The sequence below is a fragment of the Mesoplodon densirostris genome, chromosome 9, assembly GCF_025265405.1.
Source record: "Mesoplodon densirostris isolate mMesDen1 chromosome 9, mMesDen1 primary haplotype, whole genome shotgun sequence".
Taxonomy (NCBI): domain Eukaryota; kingdom Metazoa; phylum Chordata; class Mammalia; order Artiodactyla; family Ziphiidae; genus Mesoplodon; species Mesoplodon densirostris.
In genome coordinates, this window is record NC_082669.1 from 38,048,137 (window position 1) to 38,068,231 (window position 20,095).

Genomic DNA, 20,095 nt, shown 5'->3' on the forward strand with positions numbered 1-20,095 from the left:
TTGATATTGACCTTTTACTCATGGAAGACAAAATAATATATTAGAAAATATTGGGTGACACAGAGAAAAAGGACATATTGACCAGAGAGCTAAAATACAATTGACACATGTGAACATTAGGCTTAAAGAGGAAGACAATAGTCTTAAGAATGCTGGCCAACTTTAGAAGCAAACAAAAAATCTTAGTTTATTTCTAGATAAAATAAAGTAATTTTCTCTACAGAGAAGCAAGATAGTTAAAATTATTGGTTTTATGAGGCAAAAACAGTTGTTTGTAAATGACCGTGTTCTACATTTTTTTTTTTTTTTTTTTTTTTTTACTAAGGATGCCTTATATAATTCTGGCTGTAGTTAAGGAACTTATTATTTATTGTTATTTATTATTGAGCTTTACCCTTCCCCCAACCTTTTAAGGAGCATTTGTTGTACAATGCACACAGAGGAAGAAATAAGCTTTTATAGATAGTTTTTTAGTAGATGTTGCTTGCCTGTTTTTGGTCTTTCTGGTCATAAGGATCTTTAATCATGGAGGATTCACCTGATCCAGCAGCAGTGTTGGCAGTTCTCAAAGAGATTTTTTTTTATACTTGAGACTTAATAAAGATGGCAGAAGTTATTGCAAGTAATTGAATTTACCTCGATAAGGAGAATTGTGTCATTTACTATATACACAAGTTAAAGACTTGCCTGTTCTTACTTAAGGAATCTGGTAATATTTCCTAACCAGTGTGTCCGTAAATAAATTGTTCTTGTCCAGACTGTGTTTTTTCTTTGTGACCCAGGCCCCTCTTTTCTTACCTGGGAATTCTGCTTCTGGCTTCAGGATTAATATTACTAAATCTTAGTAATTCATGTTCTTGCTCAGAGTGCAGCCCTTAACTGCCAGGACCTTATTCTGTGTTTCTATGGCAGCTTTACTTTACTCTAATCTGCCTTGCAAATTACTGGCCCAGGCTGTGGACTGTTACAGTGCTGTTCTTTCTAACCCAGGACACACTTCGTGCTCAATATTTTGTGTTATATAGATGTGACTTCTATTGATAAAGAATGCTAATGAAGTACCCAAATAATTTATCTGTGTATTTGTCAATGGCTGCCTATTGCAATCAGAACAAAGTCTGAGCTCTGTACTATGGCATAGGTGGCCCTGGTGATGTCTTACCTACCACTGTGACCTCATCTGAAGACCACTCTCACCTTTCCTTCTAACCCTTCGACGTTCTAAGCCATTTCTGCCTTAGGGACTTTGTACTAGGAAGTGGGGATATTTGAGCTGAGATTTGAATTATTAATAAGTGACAGCTTGAACTCTCTTCCTCCACATTGTTGTGTAGCCAGTGCTTTTTCATCATTCAGATCTCAGTTCAAATATCTTTTCCTCAAAGAAGTTTTCCCAGACCACCCATCTAAAGTAGACTTTCTCCCCACTACCCTGCTTACTCTTTCCCATTATTCTTTTCTTCATTGCATTTTCCACTATCTAAAATTCTCTTGTTTACTTAGTTCCCATACTACAATATAAGTTCTGTGAGGGCAGTGTCTTTGTCTGTCTGGTTGGCCATTGTATCCCCAGAGTCTAAAACAATGTCTAGCACATAATAGGTGCTCAAGAAATAGTTGAATGCATAAATAAGTGAATAAATGATAAATTTATAATATAGACTGAGCAATTTGCTTATTTTTTCCTTATTTTATTGAAAAACAGTGCAACAACATGATAGTAAACTGGGTAGAGGAATATTCACTTATAATCCCAGTACTTAAAGAGTTACCATTTTACAGTTTTTTTTTCCATACGTATATGTACTTTTCATAGTTATTCTCTAATTAATTTTTTTTTACATACTGTGCTTTTGTTAACACTGTTAAACATTTTCCCAAGTTCTCCTAGTAAGTCCCATTATTTTAATGGCTACATAATACCACATTGAGTTTATATTCCAGCATTTACTTAACCATTTCCTTAATATGCTAAATAATTTGTTTCTAACTTTTTGCTATTATGGATAACACTGCAATGAATAGCTTAATGAATATAGAAAACATTTGTCTTCCATTGAATAGAATGAATTGTAAACATTAAACTGGGTAATATGAAATTGTTCAGGTATTTTATGACATTTAAAATATATCTTATAAATTGTAAAGGAATATGTATGACTTTCTTCTGGGTTCTACTCTAAAATACTTTTCATAATTAATGTCAAAATTTTATGATACAGATTAATTTTTTTTAATGTTAGCTTATTTTAGTGATTTTGCAAATGAATTTGCAAGTGCCTTAGGTCATAACCAGGTTCCTTTCTTTTTTTTTTTTTTTTGATTCACCTTGATTGTCTTTTTTTTTTTCCAGATTCCTTTAGACTTATGAATCAGTCTGAGTACAGAGTTGTGTAAATTCTGTGAATAATAAATTGTTCCGTTATTTAAATTGTCGCTTTTAGTAAGTAGGGCAGCTGTGAAAAAATAGAAGCTAAAGCTAGGATAAAGAGTTTCATGAGTGACATAATGGAATAGATATTTGGGATTATAAAATTACATATGAGAGAAATCACAACTTTTCATGATCAGTTTTAATGATATTTGCAATTTGTTTCACCTTTCTTTTTTTTCTCCTTCAAAGCCAGAAGAAATTTTGTAGGGAGAAATGATTTGAGTGCCTTTGAGAACCAATTTGGAAATGTCTATTAAAAGTATTCTTTAACTCTCCTCATATCTATACATGGAGAGAATATTACCTATTTATAGAGGTTATACAAATAAAATATTGTCTGAGAAGTTTCTCTTTGGATCTTCTTTGAACTTTTCAAATTATTTGAAGTCAAATGTAAATACTGTTTTTTTATAGGTATAGAACAATCATGACACATTTTGCATAAAATTTTAAGTTCTGGGCTTTTAAGCAGATTCTATTTTCTTATTCATTTATATTCCCTTAAAATGGTCTTTTTAAAGAAAGAATAACTTTCTCTTCTTATCATCTGGATAACATAATAAAAGAACTATAGATTTAAAAATGAAAAGTCTTTCTGATGTTAATAAGCATTTTACTAAACCTACATTTAGAGGCAGCTACTACACTTTTCTAAAACAAAAAGCCTTTGCTTTTCTTTGCCATCTAAAAATTTTTTTTATTTTGGCCACGCAACCTGTCACGTGGGATCTTAGTTTCCCGACCAGGGGTTGAACCTGCACCCCCTGCACTGGAAGTGCAGAGTTTTAACCACTCGACCACCAGGGAAGTCCCTAAAATTTCTTTTATGCTATACATTATTTTTTCATTTTATCAAGTCAAGTAACACATTCCCAGCTTACCTTTCTCATTCCTTCTTTATGGTCTTTCAACTTTATTTATTTTAATAATTTCACCTCATAACTGGAGATTCATTCAACTTATCAAACAAATGTTTATTAGGCACGTACTTAATGCAATCTACTTTCCTAGGAACTAGGTATACAGCAGTAACCAGATAAAAATCCCTGACCTCATGGAACTCACATCTAGTAGACAAGATAAATACTTGTAGGTTAGAAAGTAATGAAGTGCTAAGAAGAAAAAGAAACAAAGTAGGGAAGAGGGCATATGAAATATGGGGAATATTGAAACTTGATGGGATGATCAGGGAGGACTTCACTGAGAAGGTTTTGAGAAAAGACCTGAAGGAAGTAAGGAGATGAGCCATGTAGCTATGTGGGGAAGAGCATTCCAGGCCTAGAGAATAGTAAGACCAATAAGAAGTTGTGTGTGGGGGGATTGGGTCACAGAATTATATAGGGGAAGAAGTTGGAGAAATAATAGAGAGCAAGATAACATAACAGATGTTTGTTATGTAATTATCTTTCTTTATCCTGTAATTTTCCTGAGAATTATATTTCTTTTCTTTCTAGCTCTGTGCAAAATTACATGTTTTTCTTTCTATGAATTTACTTTAATAAGCAGTTTAAAAGTTTTGTGGTTTTTACCATTTTTGAGTGATAACATACATAAATGAATTAAAGATTTTTGCTTGTGGAAAAACATATCTTGTTTTTCCACATGCCAGTTAATTTCATGATTAAAAATATTAATGTTATTTTTTCTTGGGCTGCAGATCTTTACCATTATCCCAGTGAATGTGATTAGCAATCCAATTGCCTATTGCTCTTTTATATAATATTCTTGTCATTTTCTAGTTTTTCCTGCAAAATTCTAAATTTTCACATTGCAGCACCATTTTAATTTCATTGACATCTTTTAAAAAATAAACCCAATTAAAAAAATAAATTAACCTTGAGAGTTATGACTTATTTAGGTTTTCTTAGAGATTTATTTGCTCTTGCTCTGTGTTCAGCCAAGTAATTTATTTGCTTTCTATGAAATGACCAGGAATCTAAGCAAGTAAGTTAAATGTAATTGAAAAATCTCTATCAGAGAATATTTAACTCAAATTGACTTTAATGAATTGAAGAGTTAGAATTTATAGTATGTTTTACTGTTTAGATCCCCCATACAATAGTTGTTTTAGCTCTTTCTGAACTTCAGTTTCCTTGTCAATGGGAGTCAAATTGCCTGCTTCAGAGGTGCACTAACACATTATTCTGAGAATATAATTGAATAATATATGTGAACACTCTCAAGAAAATTATTTAGTGCCAACCAATGTGTAGATTGTTTTCTATTCTGTTAGGCTACTTATGCTTATCTTTTAAATTTTTGTTAAATTTTAGTAATCATTGGCTTTGTTATGTCTGGATAATTTCAACAGTTTATAACTATTTTGGACTAATGATCCCGTTAATAGATCTTTTGTGAAACTGCTTCTACAGTGTAAATGGACAATTGTTGGTTGTCACCAACAGTGCCATGCTGATTTTACTCTCAGTTGCAGTGGCCTCTGGCATTTACCTCAGTTAGACTTTACTTGCCCTCACTTTGTTTTTGTTTTTTTTAAATTAATTTTTATTGGAGTATAGTTGCTTTACAATGTTGTGTCACTTGCCCTCACATTGAAGACAACTATTAGCAATGGGGAATGGGCTTGTTTGGAACTTCTTAGTCTCATTAAACCTCTATTAGGGAAGCAGAAGCAGCAATGTGATACTGCCTCACCAACATGCTTTGGTCTGTCTAGGAAATAAAAATTTCATTTAGAGTGTATTCAGTCAAAAGACATGGATGGATCTAGAGTCTGTTGTACAGAGTGAAGTAAGTCAGAGAAAAACAAATATTGTATATTAATGCATATATGTGGAATCTAGAAAAATGGTACAGATGAACCTATTTGCAGGGCAGGAATAGAGACACAGATGTAGAGGATGGACGTGTGGACATGCAGTGGGGGAGGAGGTGTGGGATGAACTGGGGGATTGGGATTGACATATACACACTGCCATGTGTAAAACAGATAGCTAGTGGGAACCTGCTATATAGTGCAGGGAGCTCCGCTCAGTGCTCTCTTTTGACCTAGGTGGGTGGGATGGGGGGGGTGTGGTGGGAAAGAGGTCCAAGAGGGAGGGGATATATGTATACATAGAGCTGATTCACTTTGTTGTACAGCAGAAACTAACACAACATTGTAAAGCAACTATACCCCAATTAAAAAAAAAAAGGTTTATGAAGCGCTAGGTAATTGGGAAATTAATATACCAGCGCATTGGCCTACCAGCACAGGGCAATATGAAGCTTGGAGGACCTTTGGAGGTGCGTATTGCTGCTGGGTATGGAGTACCCAGAGCATCCATAATAACTTTCATTTTAAGTTTTCAAAATTTGAAAGAATCAGAATAGAGCAGTGGTTCCTAAACTTTGCTGCACATTGGTCATGTGGGAACTTTTAAAAATCCCAGTGCCCAGGTCATACCTCATACTGTTTAAATCAGAATGTCTAGGGTGAGAGCCAGGCATTCGTAGTACTTAAAGATGCACAGCAAAGTAGGCACCCACAGGAATATATGGTTCTGGCCGCCAGTGTTTTGCCTATTACTGTTTCACATGTTGTAGCACCATTCAGGAGACCTTGAAATGAAAAATATTTGAAAATAGTGGGTAACGTTCCTCACACAGATTTGTGTTCTACATTTTAAAAGAGTATATACTGTTTTACATAGTCTTATGGTGTTTTGAACTTTAACTTTCATTACTGGTCCATGGTAGACATATTCATGTTATTTTTTCCCCATCTGTTACGGATATTTCCTTGACAACTTTAAATAAACCATGGCTTTGTGATTTGAGACACAATAAAATGTCTACAAGTATTAACTCGTTAGGAGTTTCATTCCTTTGTTTTGATTCCAAATGACCATTTTCAGAATAAAGGACCAATAGCCAATTTGTTTTTCCAAATCCATTTTTATTTTTCTCCAGTTTAGTAATGAACGGTTACAAATTAGCCCAAATTTATGGAATTAGTATGAGTCTGAAGGAATAGACTGTTTAATTATGTCACAGCCACATTAATATTTACTAATATACAAGATGATTGGTATGTGAAACAAAAACTATACCTGTAGCATTACTAACCATGATATAAGTGCATAAGCATTTTTCTAATATCATGGTTTATTAAGGCAGTCTCAGTGTAATCTAATAAAAAAATTGTGCAAGGGGAATTCCTAAGTGGCTTGGTTCCTCATGTTAAGAAGAGCTAGAGTTTTGGCTATAAATCCTTGAAAATTTGCCTAAAGCTTGACATAAGTTCAAGTGGTCACAATATTATCTTAAAAATAATAGAAATTCTATTTTAAACTATAAAAAAATTTCTGTTTCATAGTCCACATCAAATATGTGTGTGAAAAAATACAGAACATTAATTGATGCTCTGAGTTTTGTCATTGTCATTTGAAATTAAAGAACATGACCCCATTGTCTCCAGTGCTGTCAGAGTATGGTAAATTATGGGAATTTCTACAGTGCAAATATTTGGCTTAACACCTAACATTCACTCGTCCAATTTTTGTTTTGGATCATTTTGCTTTTCTTGTTTTGCATTTTTATTTTGTTTTGTTTTCAGCCATCATTTTGTCTTATCATCTTCAATTCTAGAGCAACCTGACAACAATAATGATACTACTGAATTGGGCATCCTTGTCATTCCTGAGATTAGTGTCACAAATGTGGCCGGAGAGAGGACCGGGAATGGGGAAAAAGGCAGAACACTAGGAGAGATTGATGCTCAGCATATACAGGGTGTACAGGAAACAACCACAGATCCTAGAACTGAGAGCAAAGGCTTGCCAGAGATCAGGAGACAAAAATCTGTAAGAAAAATGATGGAGGATGGAATAAACTCACCTGGCAGAGTGCAGTTTTAGCAGAGCACTTTATAACTGCACTCCAAGGTATCTCATGGCAAAGGGTCACTGCTGCATGTTTTAAGCAACAGTTGCACAGTCACAAAAATTTTGCATGCCACCTAATCAAAATGCATGAATTATGTACCACAGTTTCTCAATGACTCTTAATGCTCTTTGGAATAGTCATAGCTCTGCTCTCTGAGTAAACAGTTATGAAAATGAGGCAGAAAATTGCTTCCAAAATAATTTTCTGCTTATGTTTTGAGATTTAAAATTACTTTTTTATCTTTGTATTTTTGCCATCTTTGATATGAAGGAGAACGTATAAAGAATTTTAACAAGTTTGAGCTTGTGATACTAATGGTCTGTATATTTTTCTCTTAGTAAAATAATCTAGAATGTGTAGTGCAACCTTTAAAAAAATCTTTGAAACATTTTAATACCATTTTTTAAAAAGTTCCTTTGTATGATCATTGATTTTACACTGCTTTGCTACTGGGGGAGAGTTTACCTCTAGTTTTACTGTGTGGTATTTTTCCTAATTGTTTCTGATCTTTTGCATGAACAGTAAGAGAACTTTTTCTAAAAACACAGTGGGGTGTGGTTTATGGCATGCTTTTCGTTTAATACACTCTAAATTACTCTTATTTAATTATAATGAACTATTGTTGACATTTTATAGAATGTTTTGATTATCCTTTGATTTTGGTCTATAATCTTTTGCTTTACATATTATGCTAAAATTGAATGTATTTAAAGTATAGTTGATTTGGTATGAATCATGAAAAAACAATTACTTAAAATGCTTAATGTTAATTAATCTTTGTTATTTCTTTGTTTAGGAAATACAGAATTAACAGGTCAAGAAGAACTGATGGAGATATCTGAAGTTGACGAGGGATTTTATTCCAGGGCTGCGTCTAGTACCAGCCAGTCGGGTTTATCAAACAGTAGTCAAAATTGTAGTAACAAGGCAAGTGTAGGAAAGACTCAGAGACGGTCAGGAGGAAACAAAACTGGAGGAAAAGAAAAAGAAACTGCAGGGGAGTCTTGCAAAGATCACTTTGCTCGAAAACAAACTCAGAGAGCCCAAAGTGAGAATCTCGAGCTTCTCTCCTTGAAGAGACTTACATTAACAACCAGCCAATCTCTGCCTAAACCTAGTAGCCGTGGTTTGGCTAAGACCGCTGCGACCGTGTTCAGTAAATCCTTTGAACAAGTTAGTGGTGTCACAGTCCCGTATAACCCACCATCTGCTGTTGGCTGTGGGACTGGGACAGATACCAACAGGTTTTCTGCTTGTAGTCTGCAAGAAGAAACGCTTATTTACGTTTCTGAAAGGACTGAACTTCCAGTGAAGCATCCAACAGGTCAGCAGAGACCTCCTAGTATTAGCATTACTTTGTCCACAGATTAATCTCTAAGAGTTTTCTCACGTAACCAGTGAATCAGAAAATATGACTTTGCCTCTTCATGAAAGTTCCCAGGGTCGTCTTTTCATCCCTGTTCCTGACAGGAGCCCTGATGTCTTAAATTCTGAAGGCTACCTTGACTTTATGAAGGGAATAATGTCTAGGTTACAGTAAGTTGAAATATGGTTTTGTTATTTCTTGGTTGTGTGTTTTCCCCTTGGCTTGAGTCTTTTTTTTTTTTCCTTCTTACTTTCTTATTTGTTTCTGTTGCCCTGAGATTGTCAGTGTGACAATACATTTTGGCAGGTTGTCTGATCAGTTTGGTTACAGCTCATGAGAGGTTATGAGTCTTTTTCTTTAATGACTCCTGTTTTGGTAGCTGTATGTTTGACCTTCAGTGTAAAAGGGAATCTCCTTGCATGAGAACAGTTTTTTCAAGGATGAGGCTGCGGTACAACTCCAGGAATTCTACAGCTGGCTGTTTAGCGAGCCAGTCTGAAAAACAGGCATGTGAAAAAACAAAAATGATATGTATGAAAAGTGCCTGCTAAAAATGTTTGTAACCAGATCATCTTTAAGATTAGTAGAACAATTTATATAAAGCACTGGAAAATGCCTGGTAACTCCGTAACCTAAAATATTATATGATTCCAGGGGATGGGAAGAGGGGTTTCCATTGTTATCTTTGGAACATTTTTATAACAGAAATCAGATTGCTAGTAGATGTGCTGTTTTGAAGTGTTTGATCTGGATTTAGCAGGTGAAGATCCCTTTCAGTTCCTAAGATGTAATAGGCCATAAAACTGACTTACCCTGCTGCTGGACTTCGGAAATCCTACTTAGTTTGGATTCCCACAATTCAGAGCACACATCATTGAAGACTTTCTGGAAATCATTGAATTTTGCAACCCATCTCTCAAGATACCAGTGTTTACCATATTGAATTGTTTGTCTACCAATGAAGGAAATTAGGTAAATTTTTCATCTATAAAATATCGTTGAAAGAAAATAAAAATAGTGAAATATGGACAAAGGACATTTATATATTAACTAATTTAGGGTTATATATGTTTGTGTTCTTAAATTTAAAATTTTAAGTGTGAAAAATATTAAATGTGTTTCCTGTTTTGTGAACAGGCCTATTTGAAATGTTCTTGTTATGATAGAAAGAATAATCAATGTAGTTGCTCCCAACCAAAAAATAAAAATAAAAAGGCAATATGGCAGAAGCTAAACAAACTTGTATGTAGCTATAGAGAGTCAGGTGACGTCCAGATGGATGTAAAAATTTGATGTTTGCTAGTGGTGGTCATTTCAGCTATGGTTGAGGTTCCTTATAAACCAAGTATACTTAAGTAATAATCTAGGGTAAGAGAGAGAGAAAGCAGGGTTGAGGATGACAGAATAAGTTGACTGGGGAGGAAGATGTAGGGAGCTGTCCCCTTGTTAGTGGTTAGTACACAGTAGTTTCCTTATTCACAGTCTTTAGCTGTGGTCACACAGAGAAAATGCTAGTTTTCCTCTTGTACCTGCTTATGCAGAGCTCAAATATGTGAAAAATTTGTTATGTGTTGAAGACTGCTAAAGCATTTTCACTATGAATGCAGTTTTGACCATAACTGCTTTGGCTATCGTTTTAAATCCAATTCTTCAAAAAGCATGAACTAGTTTTTATTCAGTAACCCTGAATAAAATATGGTTTTTAATGTAAGTGAATTTGATTTTTTTAGTGCCAGTGATAGAAATGGAATAAGATCTATTGGCATACATTGTAGGGAAAAAAAAAAAAAAGCAAAGCAACCAGACAGTGAAAGTTGATAAAGTATTAACTTAATAGAAATCCTGTCTACAATTTAAATCCTGTGTACAATTACTGTGAATTTCCTATTGTCTTTTTGTAATTCTTTAACAAAGAATTTCCCCTAGGCATAGCTACTAACAATATTAATAATAGTCTTAAGAACTAATTTAAAAGATTGGCATTGGAGGCAAGTTAAGGTGCTTAGGAAACATTATAGAATAAGTTTGAGGAAACATTAGCTGGCACAAATAAGAGATCAGATTTTAATGTTCAGCTGTTGTAATGGAACCTCATTTTGTTACTATTCTAGATCATTGCTGTTATAAATCATTGTGGTCTGAGGACCAGTAAGGAACATTGGCATTACCTGCCATCTTGTTAAAAATGCAGAATTTCAGAGCCACCTTAGATCTACTGAATCATAATCTGCCTTTTAATAAGATCTCAGGTGATTATTATGTACATTAAAGTTTGAGAAGACAGTATCAAAGTGCAAACAAATCACTTACCTAATATTTAGAATTCTCAGTGGTCTCACAGCCCTAGATCAAATATGTTGGATACTAGATCATTATAATCTTCATTGTTTTTAAAGCTAATTAATTTTTTAAGTGTCAACTGACTTAAGTCCCCTAATTCTAAATTTTTAATGAATCTCATTTATTTTTACAATAAAAATGTTAACATTTTATATTCTTCTATTATTTGAAAATGGAATCAGAGCTGTAGATGCCTACAATTTTAAGTATGAAAGGGGTACCACCCTTTTACACAATGCACAACAAATCTGCATGTGTTTTTTCTTTTAAAAACCCTGAAGGCTTACTCAAAGGAGTGGTTCTGAATTTTTGCTTCAAGTAGCTTATCCCAGTTGATTTTCTGGAATGTGGAGTTATGTTAACCGTAAAATTCTTTCGTAGTACCTTTGATACTATTTCAAATAAAGATTATACATTTGAAATTTTTTATAGCAGTTATTAATACTGGGTAATGCTAACTGTGGTAACAATGGTAATTATCCCTACTCTTCTTGTCCCATTCACTTTTCCAAATTTGAAAGTTGGAGTGGCTTTTGTAGGTCATTTTCTTAAGAAGATGCTGATGTGACCATTTGGTCACAGACCTTCTGTATATCCAGAGTAATACATTTTACCACAAGGAGGATTCTGCACAAAACTGGGGCCTTGCACCCCATAGCTCAGAGGATCTGTGCAGACATTGTAGTTCCATTCCACATTTTAAACCTCTAAAAGATTCTTGAAATTACCCAAGCTCTCACTCTTCAGATACGCGACTATCTGGGATATTCTAGCGAAGCTGGGTGCCAGCTTTTCCGTTTTAGAATCCAAGTGCAGAGAGAAACAAAGACTTCAGGGGAGTGTCCCAGGGCAGGTGAGCACCCTGGAATTCCTTATTATACCACCGTGGAACTTTTAAAGGCAGCTCTGTAGATTTGAAGAGTAGAAATTCTCAGTCCTTAAATGATTTCAGTGTGTTTTGAAAAAGCAATATTTCATTGCTCTTTTCAATTATGAAGTAACTGCTTAGCAAACATTATTCAATAATAATTATAAAAGTTATTAACTTTTAAAGACAATAAGTTAAAATAAAGGGAAATAAAAATTTTAAACCAAAATGGATGAAAAATGATCCCATTTTTAAGAGATTTTGTCTATTTTGGAAGAATAAAATTAAAGTGTTGAAACCTTTAAATTTAAATTGTAAAGAAAAATACACCCTGAGACCTAATTTTCAGCATATATTTAAAGTAAGGCTATTTAACGTTTAAGTCTATAGGCACAATAAGTCTACACTTTGTTAAAGGGAAGCACATCAAGGAAATATATATGTTAAATAACGTAACTGAAAAAATATTTTTTAAAAAGCCATTTAAAAAAAGAATAATTTGATGGGTACTTTAATTAATCATTGTAGATAGAAGTTAATGTATAATAGTGTCTTCCCAATCTTGGAATAAAAAATAAACTCTCTAGTCCTTTAATTAGCATGAATTTATACTTTTAGATTAATTGCTTAGTAAAATTATACTCAATACTTTGAGTTATTCACATTTATATTTAATATTGTTAAATTCTTCATCAGAGAACAGAAATATGTTGTCTTCTGTATTTTGTAACTTGTGCATACCTAAAGAGATTAGCAGTGAACGTTTTAGAAGATGCTTTTGTGTTTTTTAATAGTAGAGTTCTAGAGTACTTATGTCTTGATATGAAATTTCTACTAGTAAACTGAAGGTCCTATTTCACATACAGTTATTTTCTCTTATGTGGAGTTTATTGTGTACCTCTTATCTTTATTTCTAATCACGTAGTGATACTAATCTTTTCATAGTAAATTGACTTGTTTCTAATCGTGTTCCTAGAGTTTACACTCCTAAAGAATAAATTATGACTTTGGATATTTTTATGTGCTCTCTACCTTTTTAAGGCTATGGAAATAAACTGGAGTTTAGTTTTTTGAAGTTTTGTATATTTGTGTAAATGTTCTCCATATGCAATACTTTATACAGCAGTGTTGCCTCTTGTTTTAATGAAATAAAAACTGAAAAAATATTTTTTCCAGATCACTTTACTAATTAAAAAATCATCATAAAATTTTGCAAAAGTCATGAAGTGGAGGAAGAAATTAAAGGAGGAAGACTTAGGTGAGTTGAGCCATTGAGAGCTTTTGGGAGTAAGCCATAGGACAGTGACATCTCATTCCTGGCTTTACATTTTACATGGCTATGGATGAGAAGTGTGACAAGTTCATTAGTATCCATCCAAAAGAAGATGAGCTCCATGGGTCATGCACCAGTGACTGATTATTTGTCATACCAGAAGTACAGGCAAATTTAGATAACAGTGCTTTGCCCTTTTATCTTTCATATGGGTCTTTATCTCTTGAGTGCAGAGACTATATGCCCCTAGTTCCTAGCACAGGACTTTGTACATGGTAGGTATTGAGACATTCAATGAATGTGTGAGTTAGGTTGACATTAGTTTTGGGAAAGAATCAAGGATAAGGTCTCCAACATATGTATTATGGTAAAATTTTAAAATTTCATTTACTGACTCTAGGAAATCTCCATGACATTACTTGAATAGGATTACTGTGTGTGCTTAGAAACAAAACCCTCTTAGAAGCTTGAAAAAAAATCCTGTTGTATAGTTGATTATATATTTGGATAATTCCATTTCATCTAAGGAAGTAAGTAATTTAGGAAATATTTTCTGACTACTATTAGAGAAGCAATCATAGAAAACAAGAGAAGCGATTTTGTAGGCAATATGTTAGCCCTATGGAATACAAACTCTTCTAGTGATTTTAGCAATCCCAATAAATAGTTGATTCACTTCATAGAATCTGTAATACCAGCATATAATTATTTTATAATTATTAAGAAAGGCTTTTACAAATAATTCTAGTCACTTGGTAATTTCCCTCACATTGTTATTGTGGTGGTAGATACCTAATATTTGTATTTAAAGTTATGATCTCATTTAATCTTCAAAACAGTCCTATAAAATGATTAGAATTCCCATTTTACAAAAGAGGAAACTGAAGCTCTCAAAAGGGCAGGTGACTTGCCCAAGGTCACTTAGCTGCTGGGTGGAAAGCTAGAGCTTAAACATAGGTCCTGTGACTCTCACTTTTCTATCACTTGGTAAAAGAACATACTAAGTGAATACTACATAACAGACATGTGTTTGATATTCACTCCTTCCATCTGTCTCATAGGTGACAGAGTTAAGTTTTAAGGTCAAAATAAAAGTTTTCCAAAAATAAATTATGATATGTTTTGTAGAGCTTTAGGTAATTGTGTTTCAGTGGTAAACTGAATGCTAGTTATTCTGATATTAAAAGCATAGTAAAATTTAAATTAAGATTTTGTTTATTTTTTTACCTGTCAGATAGATAAGGATTAAAAAGATTGATACTAGTATTAGTATAGGTGTGGGGAAATCATTAGTTTAAGAGGCCTTTGGCAGGACTTAAATGGGTACAACTAAGTTGATGAGCAGTTCAGCAGGATCTATCAAACTTTAAAGTGCATGTACCTTCTGACCTAGCAATCCTGCTCTTCCATGTTTATTCCACTCTCTATATTTTACAGAAATTTTAGCATAAGGTATAAAGGTATTCATTGCAGCATTGCTTGTAATAGCAAAAAAAAAAAAGCAACAATCTAAATGACTGTTAATAGAGGACTGGATAAATTATGGTGCACACATACAGTGGAATATGATGTAGCTGTGGAAAACAATGCAGATGTGTATGTGGTGATTCAGAGAGATTATTTAATAGAATGTTCCCTGAAAAAAACATGTCATAGAGCAATCCCATTTTTATAAGACTTGGGTAGAACATTTAGTATGGGTGTATGTGTGTTTATATATGTTTATATATTCATATATGTACATATGTTCAGCACATGTATGTTTGCTGGTATGCGGGGAGGAAAGCATTATTTCTCTAAGTATGATCTAAAAACAGCCTGCATTAGGGAAAAAATGGTGCTTTTTAAAATAGAGATTTCTAGGCCTTGTGCTGATCCCTCCAAATCAGAATCACTGAGTGAAGCATGAAAACCTTTATTTCTAACAAGTTTTTCAGTTGATTCTTATACAAACTTAACATTTGGTTTAGTAGCTGACATCAATGAATTGGTTATCTTTATGTCTCTGGTAATGGTTTGTAGTTAGGAAAGACAAATGTGTTTTTTAAAAAATTAATTGTTAAATTGTGGTATAGTTGACACATATGTTATATTAGTTTCAGGTGTACAACATAATGGTTCAATATTTGCATATATTGCAAAATGATCACCACAGTAAGTCTAGTTAATATCCATCACCATACAGAATTACAAAATGTTTTTTCTTTTGTGATGAGAACTTTTAAGATTTACTCTCTTAGCCATTTTCAGGTAAGCAATACAGTATTATTAACTGTAGTGATCATGCTGTACATTACATCCTCATGACGTATGTATTTTATGACTGGAAGTTTGTACCTTTTGAGTCCCTTCACCTATTTTGCTCACCTTTCCAGCCCTGCTTCTGACTTATTTCACTTACCATAATGCCCCCAACGTCCATCCATGTTATCACAAACGGCAAGATTTTCTTCTTTTTTATGGTTTTATAATATTCCTGTGTGTGTGTACCACATCTTCTTTATCCATTCATCTATTGATGGACACTTAACGTTGTTTCAGCAAGGACAAATTTCTTGACCAGATCTTGTGTTCTAAATGGGGCTCCCCCTAAGATAAAGCCAATTAACATTGATTAACATCATCAACATAGACCTGTTAGTGAAAGGTAAATTGACCTGACACACAAAAATGATTCTACTGTATAGCACATGCCAATTAAATGAGTAATCCTTAAAAAAAAAACCTTTGCTGTTGTTTAACTCTCTCAAATATCATCTGATGACCTGCTAATAAAGCAAAATTAAGTACTAAAAGTTAACTGCAGTAAGTCAGTGCACCACCTTGATATGCTTACCTGTCTCTCAGAACTAGAAAATTAGCTATTTGTTGAGTTTTGAGACCTGTGCCCAGATGGTTTAAGACATGTCTGTCAAGACAGGGAACTGATTGGATTTGGCAAAGTTAAGAAATGGTTTAGGATTGGTGGACACGGCAAATAAGGACCTTGAAGAATCTTGATAAGTAAACTGTTGTTTGATAAGCTAGCTGTTTGCCCAGGTCAGCAGGTCATTGTCTCCATCCTATAGGAACTTCCTTATGCAAACAAAAAATTAGAGATTGTTGCTGTTTGTCTTTTGTTTTGTTTTGTTTACCATCTTATCTTTCCTGGGCAAAGGTTTACTGGAATGAACAACTATCTCATATTGAAGTAGAGGGCCTACAGTCTTATCTAAGCCATACTGACACTGATAGTTTCAAGTCTGTTTATCTCTCCCCATTCAAAGATTGTAAGTCAATACTATAAATACAGCATATTGATACGTCCTTACTGACTTCTTAGGGTTCTACAGAAGATCTCAGAGATTTCTTCTGAAGCTTCTTAACCCTTATCACACTGGATTTATACTTGTAAAGTGCTGTAATATAATAATTCTCATCACATTGTACTGCGATTATCTTTTCACATGTCTGTCTTCTGCATTGCCCTCTGGGAGTTTAGTATAATACCTAATACATGATAGTGAATAAAGATTTGTTTTACTAGATAGAATGTAAATCCAATCCAGGAAATGAGTGGCAACGTAGGGACACTGTGTTGCTCCTCTTCCATTCAAGAAAAGTCTGTGAAACTCATTTGATTCGCTAATGTACATCTGTACAGAGATGAAGGTGAAGGTTGTAAAACTTTACCACTTTGGTTCTTTAACGAGTATCTACATAAAAGTTTTTTGAGAAATAAATTATGATACATCATGTTTCTTTTTACTTAAACTAATGAATAGCATGAAGATTTTTCTGGACTTATGTTTGACCTTTTTCTATATATTCTCTTCAATATTTCTGTGGTGCACGTAAGTGATATCTAGACTCTTTAGAAAATGAAGTAGGAAAGACTTAACTTGAACACTACAAATTCTCACTTCTTGCTTCACTTGCTTCCTTTTATAGAAGCTACAAGTATGTTTAACTTTTGTATCCCAGGTCCATTACTACCTATTGAAGGCCTGTAGTGCATTTATCTTAAAACTTGTGTTCTCTTTACTTAGCCAGGATGCTTCTACTTCTGTCTTGCCCCCTGTGCTATATAATTTTTACTAACATTTTCTTCTCCAAATCGCTTGAAATGTAACCTTCTGGAACAACATGTCACCACTTCCTCTTCTATTCTAATTCTATTCTAGTGTGGAATCTCGTTTCAATATTCATTTACATCCACCAAGTTGAATTTAATGAGGCAAGGTATGTTTGAAAGGAGAAAACAAGCAAGCAAGCAAACCCATGAACTATACTTACAATAGGAGAGAATATTACAGTTTGCCAAGCAGGAAAAAATTGAGCTGGGTTATACAAGCACTACAGCACAGTATGCTGGAAGTAGTTAGAGGTAAACTGTGGCACTACAACCCCACTCAGCAATGGTGGTGGAGGACACTTAGGAGAGGAACTCTTTACAGTGAGAATAAATCTGACCAGTATTTCTTGTCTGCTCTGCACAGAAGGTAAAGATATCCCAAGGTACAGATCTGCCCCATTTTATGAGTCATAGTTGGCCAGGTGGTAGAGGACATGGAAGTAACAAGGTTGGAGGATGAGTGATAAAATTCAGGCACTAAATGTATGGTTGGACTTCTCAAGATGGGCTCAGGTTGTAAGAATAATTGTTTTCTACATAAATACTAAACAAAGACCCCATTTGAAGGAGATACTAAGTACTCAGATGGTCAAGATGATTCTGAGGATGTCAGCAGATCTTTCTTTCATATTCCAGTCCATGTTCAATCAGCTAATGAACAAAGTGGTGACACTGGAAGCAAAAGGGCTATACATGGACTTCAACAATATGGCCCTCCTGGGACTTCCCTGGTGGTGCAGTGGTTAAGAATCCGCCTGCCAGCTGCATAGCACAGGGAGATCAGCTCAGTGTTTTGTGGCCACCTAGAGGGGTAGGATAGGGAGGGTGGGAGGGAGACGCAAGAGGGAGGAGATATGGGGATATATGTATATGTATAGCTGACTCACTTTGTTATAAAGCAGAAACTAACACACCATTGTAAAGCAATTACACTCCAATAAAGATGTAAAAAAAAAAGAATCCACCTGCCATTGCAGGGGACACGGGTTCAATCCCTGGTCCGGTAAAATCCCACATGCTGCGGAGCAACTAAGCCCGTGCGCCGCAAGTGCTGAGCCTGCGCTCTGGAGCCCGCGAGCCACAACTACTGAGCCCGCGTGCCATAACTACTGAAGCCCGCATGCCTAGAGCCTATGGTCCGCAACAAGAGAAGCCACCGCAATGAGAAGCCCGCGCACCGCAACAAAGAGTACCCCCCACTCACTGCAACTAGAGAAAGCCTGCGCGCAGCATCGAAGACCCAGTGCAGCCAAAAATAAATAAATAAATTTATTTTTTAAAAAAACTTATAAAATAACAGACAAACAATATGGCCCTCCTTTCATCAAGGCTACCCTTATTACTGCCACTGCTAAGAGCCCAGTCTGCTGGCAGGAGTGACAAACCCTAAGATTTCGTGCCCTAGGGCAACCAAACAGTTGCCTAGTGGCAGACAAATTATATCAAATCTCTTTTGTCATGGAGACGCAGTTATTTGTTCATAGAGTAGACACTGTTAATCTGGATTTAGATTTGCCTTCCCTGTCTGTCATGCTTCTGTGTGCAACACTAAGTGCCCTATTGACCATAATGATTTTCCTCAAAATGTTGCATCTAAGGAACTTGCTTTATAGCTTAAGAAGCAAGGTAGAGGGGGAATTCCACTTCCATTAATGGCAGAGTGGGTAATAACATCAAGATTTCCATGGACATCTAGATAATCTGAACGAATTCTTTTTAAAATACGAAAATCTAGAGAGGCAAGCCCAGCATTGTGGCCCCTTCTTACCTGGAGGTATTGGCTGATTCTAGAAGAAGCGCTTAAGGGGATGAGCAGTGCTTTTACTAGCCCAGAAGGCTAGGAGGACAAAAATTGGATACTAGTGCATGCCATCTCATGGGGAGGGGCTTAGAAAACTCCCATTTTTTGGTTTGGGGTCCCAAAAAGCTTCACCAGTGAAGGAAAAGTGAATTGAAGGTACACTCCCCCACCCCTCCAAATTCACAGGGAATTCAGCGCAGCGTCAAATCATCTCAAATCCTGAAATTGAACTGAAGTAATCCCTTAGGTGCCTGGTAACAAACAAACAAATACTCTGTTGAGGAAAGAAAAAACATCTTAAGTTTCAAGTTCCATAATTTTTGAAATTAAATGTTCAGCAGAGAAGAAGAAATAACCAGACACTACTACAGCAGAGCAGCCCTCGCTGAGGACAACTAGTGACATTGGATAAAATAATTTAAAACCTCTGTTTGAAACCACTGAAGAACTTTTAGGCAAACAGGACTCCAAGAGCCAAAATCCCAGAAAGAAGGTGTGCAGAGAAGAGTTTACAGAGCAGGCCTGACATACTATCCTTAGAAAGCCCTGCTTGCAATGTTGGCCTTTGGCTGGCACCTGGGAATTTGGATTACAGGAATGTTCCCACCATTTCCTAACTGATAAGGTAGTTTACTATGTATAAACTCATTATACAAACAACATGGTTTATGCTGAACATCTACTTTCCTCTGGGCGTCTGTAATTATGATACATGCTAGGCAGAAGGTGCCTATATGAACAGCTTCTAATACAAACCCTGGGCAGTAGATCTCTAAAGAGTGTCCCTGGCAGATAACATATCACATAAGTTGTCACAATTCAATACTGGTGGAATTAAGCACATCTTGTGTGATTCCACAGGGGAAAATTTTTGGAAGCTTGTGCCTGGTTTCCTATGGATTTCACCCCATGCACTTTTTCCCTTGGCTGATATTGCTTTGCGTTGTTTTGCTGTAATGCATCATAGCCATGAGTCTGACTGTATGCTGAGTCCTGTGAGTCGTTCTACTAA

The 20,095-nt window shown here is 35.0% G+C and overlaps 1 protein-coding gene across 4 annotated transcripts in view; it reads left to right on the forward strand.

Moving 5' to 3' along the window:
- Nucleotides 1–12,514, forward strand: part of HYCC1 (hyccin PI4KA lipid kinase complex subunit 1) — a 94,827-nt gene extending 82,313 nt beyond the window's left edge. For 2 of the 4 annotated variants that reach the window (XM_060108293.1, XM_060108294.1), the window contains one exon: nucleotides 8,118–12,514. In XM_060108293.1, coding sequence (XP_059964276.1) covers nucleotides 8,118–8,692 — 575 coding nt within the window. In that variant the 3' untranslated portion in view covers nucleotides 8,693–12,514. Of the gene's footprint in view, nucleotides 1–7,024; nucleotides 7,321–8,117 lie in introns of all 4 variants that reach the window. The other 2 variants (XM_060108296.1, XM_060108295.1) reach the window with 2 other exon arrangements.
- Nucleotides 12,515–20,095: the final 7,581 nt, after the last annotated feature.